A 13,083-nucleotide genomic window follows, 5' to 3' on the forward strand; every position below is an offset into this window, starting at 1 on the left:
AGTGGCAAAGGACAGAGAATCTGAAGAACAAGATATCGTGAGGGGAATGGAAAATTTCTACTTCTCTCTCCATGTTCACACTTTTTTAACAGCACTTCCTACCTTTTAACTTCGTTATCTTCTGGCACTTGACTTTGGCCCCTGTCGATTTCACTTCAGCCGTTCTAGGGTGAGCGCGAAGGTGATGCATTCAATTGGCTTGTGTACTGCTAATTTCCACTTTCTGGCTTGGCATGCCTATCATTTCTTTTTTTGCTTGTCTACCGCTATTTACTAACGTTTCAAGAGGCCAAAGACCAATCATTATCGAGACAGAATCAGAGCTGAATGTTATCAGTGTATTTACAGGACTGGGATGGATGAAAGTGTGAAAGGTCAGTATTATCGTTTATCCGATCCCGTGGATCCATCACGCGTTTAGTCTATCTAGATCTGCTTCTTCAATCAACACACGATTCACGTTTTAACAAAAAGAGCTAGAACTTAGCTATAAGCATGTTTTCAAGTTTAGTACTAGGCCTTATTGTTAATAGTCTTTTTTTAATTGGACTAACGAAGGGTTTAAGCTTTTTATATCCACGAACACCATAAGCCCCAGTTATCCTAATCTATCTTGTTAGTGGGTAGGTAGCAATATGCTCAGAGATACCCTCAAATTTATGCTCTTTTAGCTAAAGAGGTCTCTTACTATCGGAAAGCAGTTCTTATTCTTTTTTAAATCTGCCTGTCAGTCAGATAAAGCCATTGTTAGCGTCACAGTTGTATCTTAATCCCTCTCCTGGGTCCATATCCTTCTGCTCCACGGGGCGCAATGACGTAGCATTAAATCCTTCTGATCCTTCGACAGGCTAGCCCAGGACTAAAACAAACTACCGTTCCTCAAACTGGGGATGATCTACAAAAGTATGGGGAATAAGCTTATGGGTTATAAGTTTTTCCAGATTAACTAGCCCATGAATTGACTAAATTGGAGGACCGAACGAGATCATAGCCTCACTCCAGCACAGCTAGATCCACTAAGGCTGTGCGACAACACCAGCCAAGAGCCACGATACGTCATTTTATGCCTCTATAATGATGATCATTTCAGGCAACAATTTTCAGTCCTGTTAGACAAGAGAGAGATCATCAGAATATTTCATCTATATGCCGCCAGACCAAGTCTTGGCAAACTCATAGCAGATATATAAGGGCATTGATGTCAGCTCGACTTCCACTATCGTCAGCAGCTCACAAGCCTCAACTTACTACACCACTATACTTATTACCCGTACCCAACTATTTCTTCCTCGCAATGCATTCTATTTTTCGCATCGCTAGCTTGATGGCCTTGATTTGCTACGCTCAAGCAGATTTCGCAGTCGGCACTTCCGCATCTCAAAGTATACATTCATTTTCTCTTTTGCTGCCCTCTTTGTTTCTAACATCAACTTAGTGGGAATTGGAGAGATTGTTCCTGATACTGGAGGTGACATCTACAACACTGACGCTGTTGCTGTATCATACCCGGGCGGCTGTCTCGATAACGTCCAGCAATTCGAGGTATATTCAGACCCCAAGATACTTAAAATCTCACTATATTAATGCTTCTCGAGTGTGTTTCCGAGAGGTGCCTCATCGAAGGATTCTTTGAAATCCGAGGGCTGAAGACCGAGGATCAATACGGCTTTAACTGGAATGGCGAAGGATGGGAATTCTCCCAGAACAGCGAGATCTTGGGCTTTTGCACTAAGAACGATGACGAAGGATGCACTAAGACGGGAGTAAACTACTCGCTAGGATTCTTTTCACACATGCTTTGCACCGGTTCTATCAACTCTGGGTTCTAAGAGGTACAATGATTTAATTACTTCAGCTTTACTGGACCTTAAGGCCTCTCTAAATCGAGTCATGTATCTCACCTCTCGTCACTACCATTGTATGTGCGAGTTGTGCTGCAGTTGTGCCGTGGCTTCTGGACCTGATGATAAGGGCAATGCTAGCCTTTGCATCTAACACTAATCAGAGTTTCGTCCTTTCGGAAGAGCCGGCTCATGGCAGTGGAGCTTGGAAGGCACTCATCTCTTTGGGTTATAATCTACAAGCACACCACTTCCTATCAATAAAATGTAATCTCCCTTACAGACTCTTGAAACAATAGCTCTCCCCGTAAAACGTTATCCGAGTACCCTTCCCTGGTCGAAAGACATCGGCTAACTGTCGCTAGACTCGGGAGAGCGGGCGGGTAACCTGGGTGGTCCGGGCGCTACTGTCGGTGCGTGTTAGCCATGACGTTTGATTCGTCAAGTAGCTAATCCTTGTTTCAGCTCATTTCTTGCGTGCCTTAGCTACCCAGACTAGGCAGGTCGTATGGAGACTCAGAAGCACGAGAAGAGGCAGAATGATTTGATTATGTGATAGGAATATCTCTCGGAATGCATAATGACTATGGATAAAGTGAATCAATTCGAATTAGATGCACAATGACTGGAATCTGGATTCCTGTAAGTAGTGTTGGCACGTTTACGCCTTTGCTCTCCAGTCCACGTACAATTACGGAGTACAGCTGGGGAGCGATAAATCATGGACCTGAAGCAGACACCTACCAAGAACAATCGCCGAAAAGGGTGCTGTACAGCACTTAGGCTGACAAGTAGCTAGGCATCCTGCGACGACACTAAGCAGGGATGTAAACATGTCAACCAACAGATGTAACCTTGTGGTACATAAATTCATGATAAGACCCCATTGACGGCTAATTTTGACTATTGATGCCCTCTCTCACTTTCTTTGGATGAACTCTACATCACTCACTGTATTAAACATGTCTTGGAAACGTTCCTCTTTGGCTGAGACTGGCTTCTTTTACGATGAAGACCTCCTAAGTGAAGACAGAAAAGGTGAAGACAGAACAGATGAAGACAAAAAACAGTTCCCGCCCCATGTTCTTAGGCTTGAGCAAGCGATGCTTGACTTTACATGCCAGGAGCTAGACCTGCCTAGTGGAAAAGATCTCAACATCCAACGCGAAGCTCAAAGACTTGCCAAGGGGGGGTTTTCAGAAGATCGTTGGGTAGATTTCTTTCGAAAATGCTTCTTCAATCCACTTCTGCACCATGCTTCTGTATCTAGGGGAAGATCTCGAATGTCAGTGTAGCTCAACGTTTAGGGTTCCTACTAATATCTTTCCTCTCAGATCTTCAAGATGCCAGTATTACTATGATTCTATTGTGTTGTAAGTATCTACAAACTCACGCATTAGTTAGGAATAGAAACTCACAACCATAATAGCGACACTGATTCTATATGGGGGGCATTCGACAAGAAGAACGAAACAATCAAAGTTTTCAAGGCTCCGAAGCCCGACCTCGTCTTTTACCTCCCAATGTATCATCTCGAAACCTGTACACCTACCATAACTGATTATGAGGCACATCAATGGCACAAATCATCAACTCCCTCCCTTGTCGAATCGTTCTCATGGTCAAATTTGAAGAACCTACATAAGTTTGGCTTACTAGCTACCCCCTTCAACGTTTTGGAAAAGGAAGCACCCCAAGAACAAGACTTGAGTTGTTTTCCATGGCTTATCGTCGAATACAAGAAGACCAAAAGCGCTCCTGGTGAGCTCGATCGACTGAAGGAAGTTGTTTACTGCCAAGCAGCAAATGCCAGTGGATGTGCTGTCAATCTGAACCAGAATGCAGCCAGATATTCTGCTAAGTTGGTGTATGACGGGCAAGTTCCCCCAGTTGCAAGCGTGACCACCGTTGGGCCCGAAGTTAAAGTCTGGATAACCTTCTTTGCAAGAGACTTCATGGCATATCGTTGGGACTTTAACGGTGAAAAGTATGAGAGACAGGAAAAGGGTTACGTAAGTATAAAATAAGACAGGGAAACAGAGCGACGGCGCTAATTACTCTGATTAGATGATGCAATGTATCTGGACAGGTGACATGACGGTACCTCAAGATATCCTTAAATTCCGGCTCATACTCGAAAATACATATACTTGGGCAAAGAGGGTGTTCAAGCCATTGATAGCCACATACGTTGATCAGTGGAAGTTTGCTTGCATTGACGACATTCCTAGCGCTGCTTATACGGAATCGAGGCGTCGGAGAGAGAGGCTGGAGCTCTCGAGATGTGCGCTGCGACTTACTCTAGCTTCTCGAGATGCTCAGCTAGGTCTCCAGCCTGGCTCTGACTCATATCGCTCGGTTACAAACGATCTTGTCGACCTCTGCGATCGATTTGTCCAAGACGTTGATCGATTGATCGCAGAGGAACTCAAGCGATCAAGTGAAGGTTCCAAAAGGGCATCATCCAGCAGCACTACGCGAAGAAGGGCACGGACGCCTAGCGAGCCGTCTCGGAAAGCTAGTCCCAAATCTAAAGATATGACTCCGATAAGTGTTCCGCGACGAAGTCCACGGTTGGAACCACGAAACAAACCACAGCCGTCTCTTGATATCACTGCTAGAGTGGACACAGTCTCTTTAGGTCTCAGAGTAGCTATGGCAGCTGAGGCACCCAAGAGACGGCAAAGCCAGAGTAAACTCCTCGCGCCGCCAATCGAGATTGAACTTGTACCAGACTCTTCATCTGGGGAATCAGTGGTCTCTAGCATAGTGGCTGACGAGGATATTTCAGTTGTAAACCTGACAGAGGAGGATATTTAGAGTGAAATTCAGGAGTAACTGCTAAGGAAGGCATGTATTTATTATATTGTTCTGGGTGGAAGTGTATTTATTGCTTGATCTTTACTTAGAGGAGGCTCATACTGTAGTGCAATATTAGAGTATTATTAAATAACCAAACTATAAAATTAATTTTTTTACAGTTAAATATTTTAAGAAATGATCTCTCCATAGGTCTCGTCTCCAACTATATTTACATTCTCTAATTTCATCAAACCCTTAGCAAATGCAGCCCACAAATCCTTCATCTTAGTGCCTAAACTTTCAAGTACAACTCTCGATTCCGGTCCGTGCAGCATGGGGGCTTTTGCCCAGTCCGTCCAGGTACCCAATAGGAAAGGGAGTTCTAAACAATGTGTAGATCGCAAGTCGCTTTGCGACGGCCACCAATCGAATCTGTATTTCCTTGAACTGCCCCCGGCCCTGAGGTAACGACTATGGAGTTGGACAATTCCCCATATGAACATTTTTCTTGAAACAATCCACACCATAAGTCGCTCGATAAGCCATCCAATAAGTGGCAAATCAAAATAAGATCGCAAGGTATCATTCATTCTTGCGAAGGGTGCGCCTTCATGTGTTGTGTAGCCGACGAATAGATTGATCTGTTTTGCTGCCAGCTGGACCTTGTGAGAAACCTCCGAAAGCGGTGGAAGAGGTGCATGACCCAGAGAAGGCCCAAAAGCCATTAATCCGGAAGGATGTTTCTTGGCCTCCATAAGTAGCTCTACCTGCAGAGAGAGCATCTCATCGCTGGTCCTGGGTGCCTCAGAAGATGCAAGTCGATGATGAGCCAAAGCGCCGAGGGATTGTATCATTTGTTCGCGATCCATCATTCTCACTCCTAGTGGAGCGCTTTGAAGGATTGCTTGATGGAATAGATGTCGAGTCCCTTCAGCTATCATGAGGCAGAAGATGGAATCCGCGCCAGCAGACTCTCCGAAAAGTGTAACGCGATTTGGATCTCCTCCAAAATCAGCAATGTTGCCCTGGATCCATTCTAGCGCCATGATTTGATCGTAGAGTCCGAGGTTTGCAGGGGCTCTATCATGGATGGGTAGGTATCCAAAGAGTCCAAGCCGATGCGTGATGTTGACCATGACGAGACCGCGTTGTGCGAGTCCGACGGGTGAATATGCATCAAGGTCTCCACCACCAGAGACATATGCTCCTCCGTGTAGGAACACCATTACAGGCCGCTTTTTTCCACCTGTGAGTGCCTCAACTGATGCAGTCACAGTAAGATGAAGGCAATCTTCGTCCTGCATCCTTCCTGAGGTAATCGGGCCTGTGACGCTGTCTAAACGCGAAGGCACCATCTGGGGACAGATAGACGCCGGATGTGTGCAATCCAAAACACCCTCCCAGGGTTGTGCAGGTTGAGGAAGCTCAAAACGATTCGCGGAGGCATATCGTATTCCACGAGCTTTGAAAATATCATTGTCGCGTGCAGCTTCAATTTCGCCGCCTTGGAGCTTTATCCTTATTTTCCCTGACTTATCCATATCTCCCTCACAATCTTATTAGCTTTATCATCAACCGACAAGGAGCAAAACCTACAAAGAAAGAGAAAGAACAGCTCTTCAAGACAGGCCCTAAAAACTTTTTTTATTCCTATCTGGAATATTTGTAATATGGTAACTGAGATCTAGGATGCAAGAAAGTTCTGTCATTCATTAGAACCCCGCGCCCTTTAAACTGATTCGAGGTCCGGATACCATGGAAGGAATTTGTTGAGCCATTTTTCATAGCGCAGATAAGAATTCAGCTGATCAAGCTTCGCAACTAGTGTTTTGCTCAATCGCGTACAGATAGCGGATAAGACCCAACTAGTTCCAGGCGGGTATGGGGAGCGGAAACGGGCCAAAGGCAGAAATAGCCCTGTTGATATAATCGGAAAAACCCACCAACAACTAAGTGGCTTGCGACTTGTGGGTAAATACTCGGGTTTAACCCACAGCCGCTCAAATCCTGGTTCGTAGGAATAAACCCACACAAGAAGCCGACTGTCTGATTTTGGGCGATGGAGATGGCATTTTGCAGACAATGTGGACTGATGGTGATCTCCCCACCATATGGAGCCTTGTTCTTTGTTGACATACTTAACCTGAATATTTTCCAAGTTTTGAAACAAGCTCTTTGAGTCTTTCACATCAAACCCTGAAGCCTGTAGAATCAACAACCAGGCACACCCTCAAATACATCATTTTACTGAAAGTTAAATCTTACTTTTTTTATTGTTTCAATCTTCTTCAACCGAAACACAAAATGCTCTATACTCGAACTCTCAATGGGGTTGAACTCTCCTTCGATGACCGAGGTCTTGTGTCAGATGAACCAGCAATCGTCTGTCTGCCAGGTCTTGGCCAGGACCACCGAGGCTATCAATACCTGCTGCCATACTTAACGGGCAAATATCGCGTTATCAGGATCGTGTGGAGGGGCCACGGAGTAAACCGTGACCCTGTAGGAAAATGGACTGTTGATGATCAGGCAGGCGATACTATTGCACTCCTGGACTCCCTTGAGGTTAAGACATTTATCCCAGTGTCTCACTCTCATGGGGGATGGTGTGCCATGGAGATTGCTGAGCGTCTTGGTAAGGAGCGGGTCCCAGCTGTATTGCTGACCGATCTGATCCTAACTCGTGCTCCGCCTGAATTTATTTCTCAACTTCAAATGACGCAGCAAAGGGACACTTGGTATCAGGCTCAGGCTGCTCTTATTAAGGGCTGGCTTGATAGCACTAAGAATCCTAGTGTTTTAAACCACTTCTATAATGATGTCGGCGCTCACGGCTTCGATAGCTGGTCCCATTTCTGCTGGCTTGTCGAGAAGAACTATGAGCGCTGGGGCTCGCCTATGGAACGGCTCGAGACGATTAGTAACCCCCCTCTGGTTCGCCATATCTTCAGTCACCCCAGAGAACAATCTTATTTGGAGGCACATGAAACTTTCGCTCGGAAGTATGATTGGTTCAGCTTTGCTCGGCTTAATGGGGAATCTCACTTCCCGGTCGTCGAGCTTCCAGAGACAGTAAGCTTGCACCTGGCAGACCTAGTCAAGGAGACAAAGGGCAAATGAGGGATATATTTAATGTTCACTAGGATAGCTGCTCAACACAAGACTCTTTATACCATGCATATCCGATCAGGGATCCCTTATACCAATACGCTGTAACGCATCCTAGCATTGTGAAGTTGAAGTAGTACAGCAGTTGAATTTTGAGTCAAGACTGGGCAGTTTAATCCCCTTCCTATTACCTTTGGCTTTATATTTTAATACACCTGCAGACAGAAGTAATCAACTAAATTGTTTCCCGTCGTGTTCTTGTATCAAGGAGTGCAACCAGTCCAAGGAGTCTAGATTTGAGTCCTCATGTCTTCGGCTGCCTGGTTTGACTTTTGAGAATAATCGTGCCAGCCAATACAAGCTTTCTCCAACTCTGGTAATAGCAAGCTCCTCCGGGCTAAAATGGGAGCCTTGAGAGAGATTCCGATTCCAATGGTGCTTCCATAGTCTGAGAGGCAGATCTAAAGAGTCAAGAGTGGATAACAATAGGTTGGTCTGGGATAGATATATCAACCGGTGAAGACCTGTTTCGATGGTCAGTAACAAAAGCAAACCAGTTCGAATATCACTGACGTAGTGGTCAGATACTCGGAAATGAATTGTAGAGACATACCCCAAATAACATAAAACAGGTCAGTCAAGTTGTACTTCTGCAGCAATTCTTCTGTCATGGCGTTATCGGCCCCTTCAACGAGCTCTGTGAAGCAAGATGAGAAATTGTGATTGAGTAGCCTTGAAGCAGTCTGGTCTGATAGTAGCCAATCTCCCCATGTTTTTGCACGAAAGGCCACCTCACTAGATGGGAAATCAAGTTGCATCTCTCTCAGAGTGATACTCGGCATTGTTCTAAAGAATATGGCAAGTTCACTATCAAGTAGGAAGATTGAAAAGGCCATTCTGCGGTTAGTTAATTATCGGCGTTGTTACTGCGATGAGTGACAGCCCCTCACCTTATTCTTTTCTCAGTCTTGATCCATTCATACCACATTTCAGCAAAAGTATTACCAGGGGTTTCATGTGTATCGAGTTTTAGGGTGCTGAAAAGTGACAGATTTCGACCTGCTGTAACTAGCATAGGAACGCGTATCAGCCGCATGCGGCTCCGTTTCGTTCTGTCGTTCATTCCAAGCTGGAGGTAGATTATAATGATAGCCGCATTGAGAAGGTCGAGATGCATTGAGCAATCATCCAAGCCGCAGGAATGATGCCCGTTGGTCAGTAGTTCGAATTCATTATTATTGAAAATGATGGATTCTAAGGTGTCGAAGCTTTTGTAGGTAAGTGAAGACATATCTTGAACAGTGTCGTATATGGAGCCAGCTACGACCATTGCCAAAAAGAGCCGAGGCGATATCTTTTCAACAGCAAAGGTCGGACGGTGTATTGCAAGGTTATATGGGTACATCCGTCGGAAGAATGCTTCGAGAGCGCGGTAAATGTTGCTGATGGTTAGTAATTTCTCGAATATTGGCCGGATCTGCGTAAGCGAACCCCCATTATGCCGATAAAGGTCATTATGATCATCCAAAGGAATTAGGTTCAATATTTCAGGAATTCGTTGCTTGAGTGAGCTTCGATTTATGTCCTCGAGGCTTGGGATGCCATTACCGTCCTCATCCAGTATGTCTATCATTGCGCCTGCGGGGAATATATCATTCCAGACTAACGGGCCATCCCAGGCGTTGCAGTCATCCTGAGAAAGAAACTTGCCGTTTCCGTTTTCAAGACCACAAGGAGGGCTGCCAGGGTCATGGGGAAGGATGGAACACGATTCCAGGGCATTCCGAAAATCGGTGATATTCTTGTTTTCACGGGCTGTGTATTGAAGAAGGAAGAGCGTGCTGTCACTTCTTGTGATCGACGGTTGGCTTGCAGTTGGCGGATCGTCCGAATCAATACCGTGGTCAGCTTCTTGCTCAATGGTCTCGCAGTTGACCTCAGGCAAAGGAATGGCAGGCAGAGAGCCAGAAGCACAGGCCACGCCGACTCGGTCGTAAGAACATTCCCAGCCGCGGCTTAGGCAGCTCTCGCATGGCTCATCTGTGTCGCAGGCGAGCTTGGACAAGGCACATCGATCACATGCCTTTCGACCCCTTCCACGTTTAATGCCTGCGGGTATTGGCCGACCAGCACGATTCCCGCACTTCTTGGCGTGACGAAGAACGGAGTCCCTATTGGTGAGTCGGGTATTAGAAACAGATTCCATACAAGCGGTTAGCTGAGCGGTGGAGCTTACGTTCTAGAAAACATGCGGCCGCAAAAGGTGCATGGGGCGGATTGTTCTTGGGTATCTTGGTAGAGAGAGGATTAATTTGAGATTGATACGAGGGGATGAATAAGCGGGCCACTGGTGACTTACGGGACTTCTCATGTCGAACCAGATGGCTCTTGGAGGAAAACATGCTCCCACAAGTACGGCACTCCTTGGATTGGCTCATGATGTCGGTCGGATGCCGGGTGGTCACACGAACGATGGTACCATTCAGGCAGGCAGGGATCCCAGTGGCTTATCTACCGGTAGCCATGAAATTGCAATTGGAACTCACAACAGCACAGTTGATTATGGAGATCCGATTCGGCAGTGGAAAGAGTATCGTGGGTTTGTCACGGGATGAACTGTCAACGCTGATGCCTCAGGAAGTTAGCACAAACCAGCTGGACCCCACGCACTAAACTAACCGCAGGATGGAGGAGCACGAGATAAGAACACTTTGTCCTTTCGGGCATGGTCACTTCCCCTGCAAATTCAGTTTAGTCGGGGAATACCCACAATCGCCACTGCAGAACTCTAAAGGTAGCTAAGAACTACGCGGGGTTAACCCGCACTAATCGTTAGCTAACTAAACAGTCTAAGTCTTGTCGGTCTCGTTTTCGGGCCTTGCCAAACAGAACCTGGAGAAGCAAGCGCATTCGTACAGTAAACTGGCAAAATGCTGGCTGTTCATACAGGATACTATGAAGTCTCGGTTTTTTAAGAAAAGAAGTATTGTATTTGTTTAAGATATTAAAAAAGTCAAGGCAATTAACAATACACCAAAAGCCATTAACAAACTAGACAACTGAGAGTAGTGATACCACATAACCCCAAGTTTGAGAAGCATTGATTCAGATACCATTAGATGGCTTCTCGCTGAGGTACACAGATGCATTTTGTCCCTTCCTCTGTTTGTCGCCAGTCCTCTCAGAATCGACCACGATATCTAATCTCCACAGCTCTAAGAGGGGTATAGATGATGACAGTGGTAAGGATAGCTAGCTCCCAGCCTAAATCTCCCGCAACCTCGGCAAGGGGGCCCGTAAGCCACACAGTGTCCATTCCACAGATAATTGGCCCCCAGGCAATAGCGAAGGTAACGATAGCTGGAATCCCTGAAGGGAGAGCTTTACCGTCGTCCCAGATGGCCGGGTCCACGGTGTCAGGGTTCGCTCTCCGAAACCAGAACCACTCAATGAGAAAGGTGGTTACCGTAATTCCAGACGAATAGGAGAGAATAGAGACGAGCGCAGAGAGGGATGAGATGAACGATTTTGAAGCAGGGATCGCTACCCCGATCAAGACTCCAGTTGTGACAAGTGCCAAGACAGCCCTGGGAACTCTTTCAAGCCATGGAACGACAGCCTGAATAGCCAAGGAGATGCTGTAAATATCCCTGGCTGTTGTTATGACAACCGTCAAGGCGAGGATAGTCAAGACAAATTTCCCAAACCCTCCTAATCGGGAGACCACAACTTGGCCAACAACAGCGCCAGTGCCTCCTTCGCCAAGGGCAGCAGCCCAAGCGGGAATCTGGAGCGCTGCACCTCCTAGAGCCGCACCCAGAATCATCATGAGCGAGAACATAACGCCAAAACCGGACAGGAAGTACAGAGCAAGCCGGAAGCGAGGTGCCTTTGGTGGCATGTAACATGCGTAGTCGCCAATAACGCCTCCCCAGGCAAAGGAGATGCCTGCAGCCATAGAGATCATGCTCAGCCATGGTTTGGCCCCTGTCGCGCGCGGTGGAGCTTGTTGGTGCAGCTGATCGCCGGCACAGCCGATAAGAATGAGGATGCCAAAAGATGCAGGGATCCAGGCGTAGCGGGCAAATCCGTGCAGGACTTTGTATCCCATGAATCCAATGCAGCAGCCAGCCACAAAAATAATAGCGATACCACCGTCAACTGAGAGTGTGCCTGGATTGACGGACGCGAGGGTCTGCCCACCAGTAACAGCGGCCGTGATTCCAAAGATTGCAATGCCGAGAAGGCTGACCAATGAGACTATCTGGTTGAAGTATTTGCTGGCAAAGTAAGTCATCATCAAACATAAACAAAGAGTCAATCAATCCGACGTGAGACTTACCCATAGACATAACGAAACTGACACCACTGCCTCATGCCAAGTAATGGTGCGAGCGTGAGAATATAACATGACGGGATGAGGAAAGCCAGCTGAAGAAAAATGATCATGGGTGCTGCTTGTTTGAGTGATAATCCGTACCCAGGAGTCGAGGCAGCCCCAATACCAATTCTATGCATAGCTTTAGTATCAACTGAAGTTTATAATTTCAGATAAGAGGCCTACTGACGGAAGAAGCCCAATAGAAGTGGTCGAGAAAAGCGTCAGAATGTTGGCATAGCGCTCGTCAGTCCTCAGCTCCCCCGGAACAGGTTCTAGGCCCCGACTCTCAACTCCAAGCCTGACAACAAACCCTTGCCAGAATGAGTTCACTGGCTCACTGGTACCGCGCACAGAAGAACGATCCGTTCCTGTATCCATACCTAGTTCGGGATCTACCTCCTTGGACATCTCCAGTTTTGAATGTGTCCCTTCGGGCTGCTTATCAGATCCCTGAGAAGGATGCTCGAACTCAGGGCTGGCTGCCATACTTCTCAACTGTGATTGAGCCTGATCGTCACAAGCGAAGAGACAAGGGGAATGGTTATAGTTGTAAAGATAATTGCGTTGGGCAAGGACTGGAAATCAAATGGGCGTCAGTTGGTCTTAATAGTTGTGACGAAAGTCTAAAGGTGTATTAGTTGGCTATGGCCCACGCACGTATAAGCAAAAGAATCAATACAAAAGGCGGCTATGGGCCTGATAGCCGAGACTGTTCGGGTATGGACATGCACACAACAATCGCAATAGTCTGGAATCGCGGAACTGCTCTTATCATCTCCCATGCCAACATAGACCTATGCCACAATAAGTCTCATTTTGCCTCCAAGCGTTATGTATCTTATCGCGTTAGTCATTATTACCCCGCTCCTTAGTACCGAGCTATTATTGGTGTGGCACTTTTAGCGTTGGCCTTCAGTAGGTGTGAACGTGACCTGACTGTGTTATCTAGGT

General features: G+C 46.5%; 6 protein-coding genes across 6 annotated transcripts; 3 read left to right on the top strand and 3 right to left on the bottom strand.

Annotated features, from left to right (window-relative positions):
• Nucleotides 1-1,294: 1,294 nt before the first annotated feature.
• Nucleotides 1,295-1,829, top strand: FPRO_10122 (uncharacterized protein; the record flags this gene model as incomplete). The annotated part of the gene is made up of 3 exons (XM_031233588.1): nucleotides 1,295-1,382; nucleotides 1,436-1,542; nucleotides 1,596-1,829. 3 exons carry the CDS (start codon nucleotides 1,295-1,297, stop codon nucleotides 1,827-1,829), a joined length of 429 nt encoding a protein of 142 aa, XP_031083410.1.
• A 974-nt stretch (nucleotides 1,830-2,803) lies between these two features.
• On the top strand, nucleotides 2,804-4,661 carry FPRO_10123 (uncharacterized protein; the record flags this gene model as incomplete). Its single annotated transcript, XM_031233589.1, has 4 exons — nucleotides 2,804-3,126; nucleotides 3,176-3,214; nucleotides 3,271-3,853; nucleotides 3,909-4,661. 4 exons carry the CDS (start codon nucleotides 2,804-2,806, stop codon nucleotides 4,659-4,661), a joined length of 1,698 nt encoding a protein of 565 aa, XP_031083411.1.
• Nucleotides 4,662-4,831: 170 nt separating this feature from the next.
• FPRO_10124 (uncharacterized protein) lies at nucleotides 4,832-5,998 on the bottom strand (the record flags this gene model as incomplete). Its single annotated transcript, XM_031233590.1, has 1 exon — nucleotides 4,832-5,998. One exon carries the CDS (start codon nucleotides 5,996-5,998, stop codon nucleotides 4,832-4,834), a length of 1,167 nt encoding a protein of 388 aa, XP_031083412.1.
• A 949-nt stretch (nucleotides 5,999-6,947) lies between these two features.
• Nucleotides 6,948-7,763, top strand: FPRO_10125 (uncharacterized protein; the record flags this gene model as incomplete). Its single annotated transcript, XM_031233591.1, has 1 exon — nucleotides 6,948-7,763. One exon carries the CDS (start codon nucleotides 6,948-6,950, stop codon nucleotides 7,761-7,763), a length of 816 nt encoding a protein of 271 aa, XP_031083413.1.
• A 457-nt stretch (nucleotides 7,764-8,220) lies between these two features.
• Nucleotides 8,221-10,189, bottom strand: FPRO_10126 (uncharacterized protein; the record flags this gene model as incomplete). The annotated part of the gene is made up of 5 exons (XM_031233592.1): nucleotides 8,221-8,275; nucleotides 8,325-8,648; nucleotides 8,702-9,922; nucleotides 9,988-10,042; nucleotides 10,111-10,189. The coding sequence occupies 5 exons, from the start codon at nucleotides 10,187-10,189 to the stop codon at nucleotides 8,221-8,223; spliced, it is 1,734 nt and encodes a 577-aa protein (XP_031083414.1).
• Nucleotides 10,190-10,932: 743 nt separating this feature from the next.
• FPRO_10127 (uncharacterized protein) lies at nucleotides 10,933-12,618 on the bottom strand (the record flags this gene model as incomplete). The annotated part of the gene is made up of 3 exons (XM_031233593.1): nucleotides 10,933-12,031; nucleotides 12,094-12,261; nucleotides 12,320-12,618. The coding sequence occupies 3 exons, from the start codon at nucleotides 12,616-12,618 to the stop codon at nucleotides 10,933-10,935; spliced, it is 1,566 nt and encodes a 521-aa protein (XP_031083415.1).
• Nucleotides 12,619-13,083: the final 465 nt, after the last annotated feature.

This window comes from Fusarium proliferatum (assembly GCF_900067095.1).
Source record: "Fusarium proliferatum ET1 genome assembly, contig: FPRO_scaffold006, whole genome shotgun sequence".
NCBI classification, from domain to species: domain Eukaryota; kingdom Fungi; phylum Ascomycota; class Sordariomycetes; order Hypocreales; family Nectriaceae; genus Fusarium; species Fusarium proliferatum.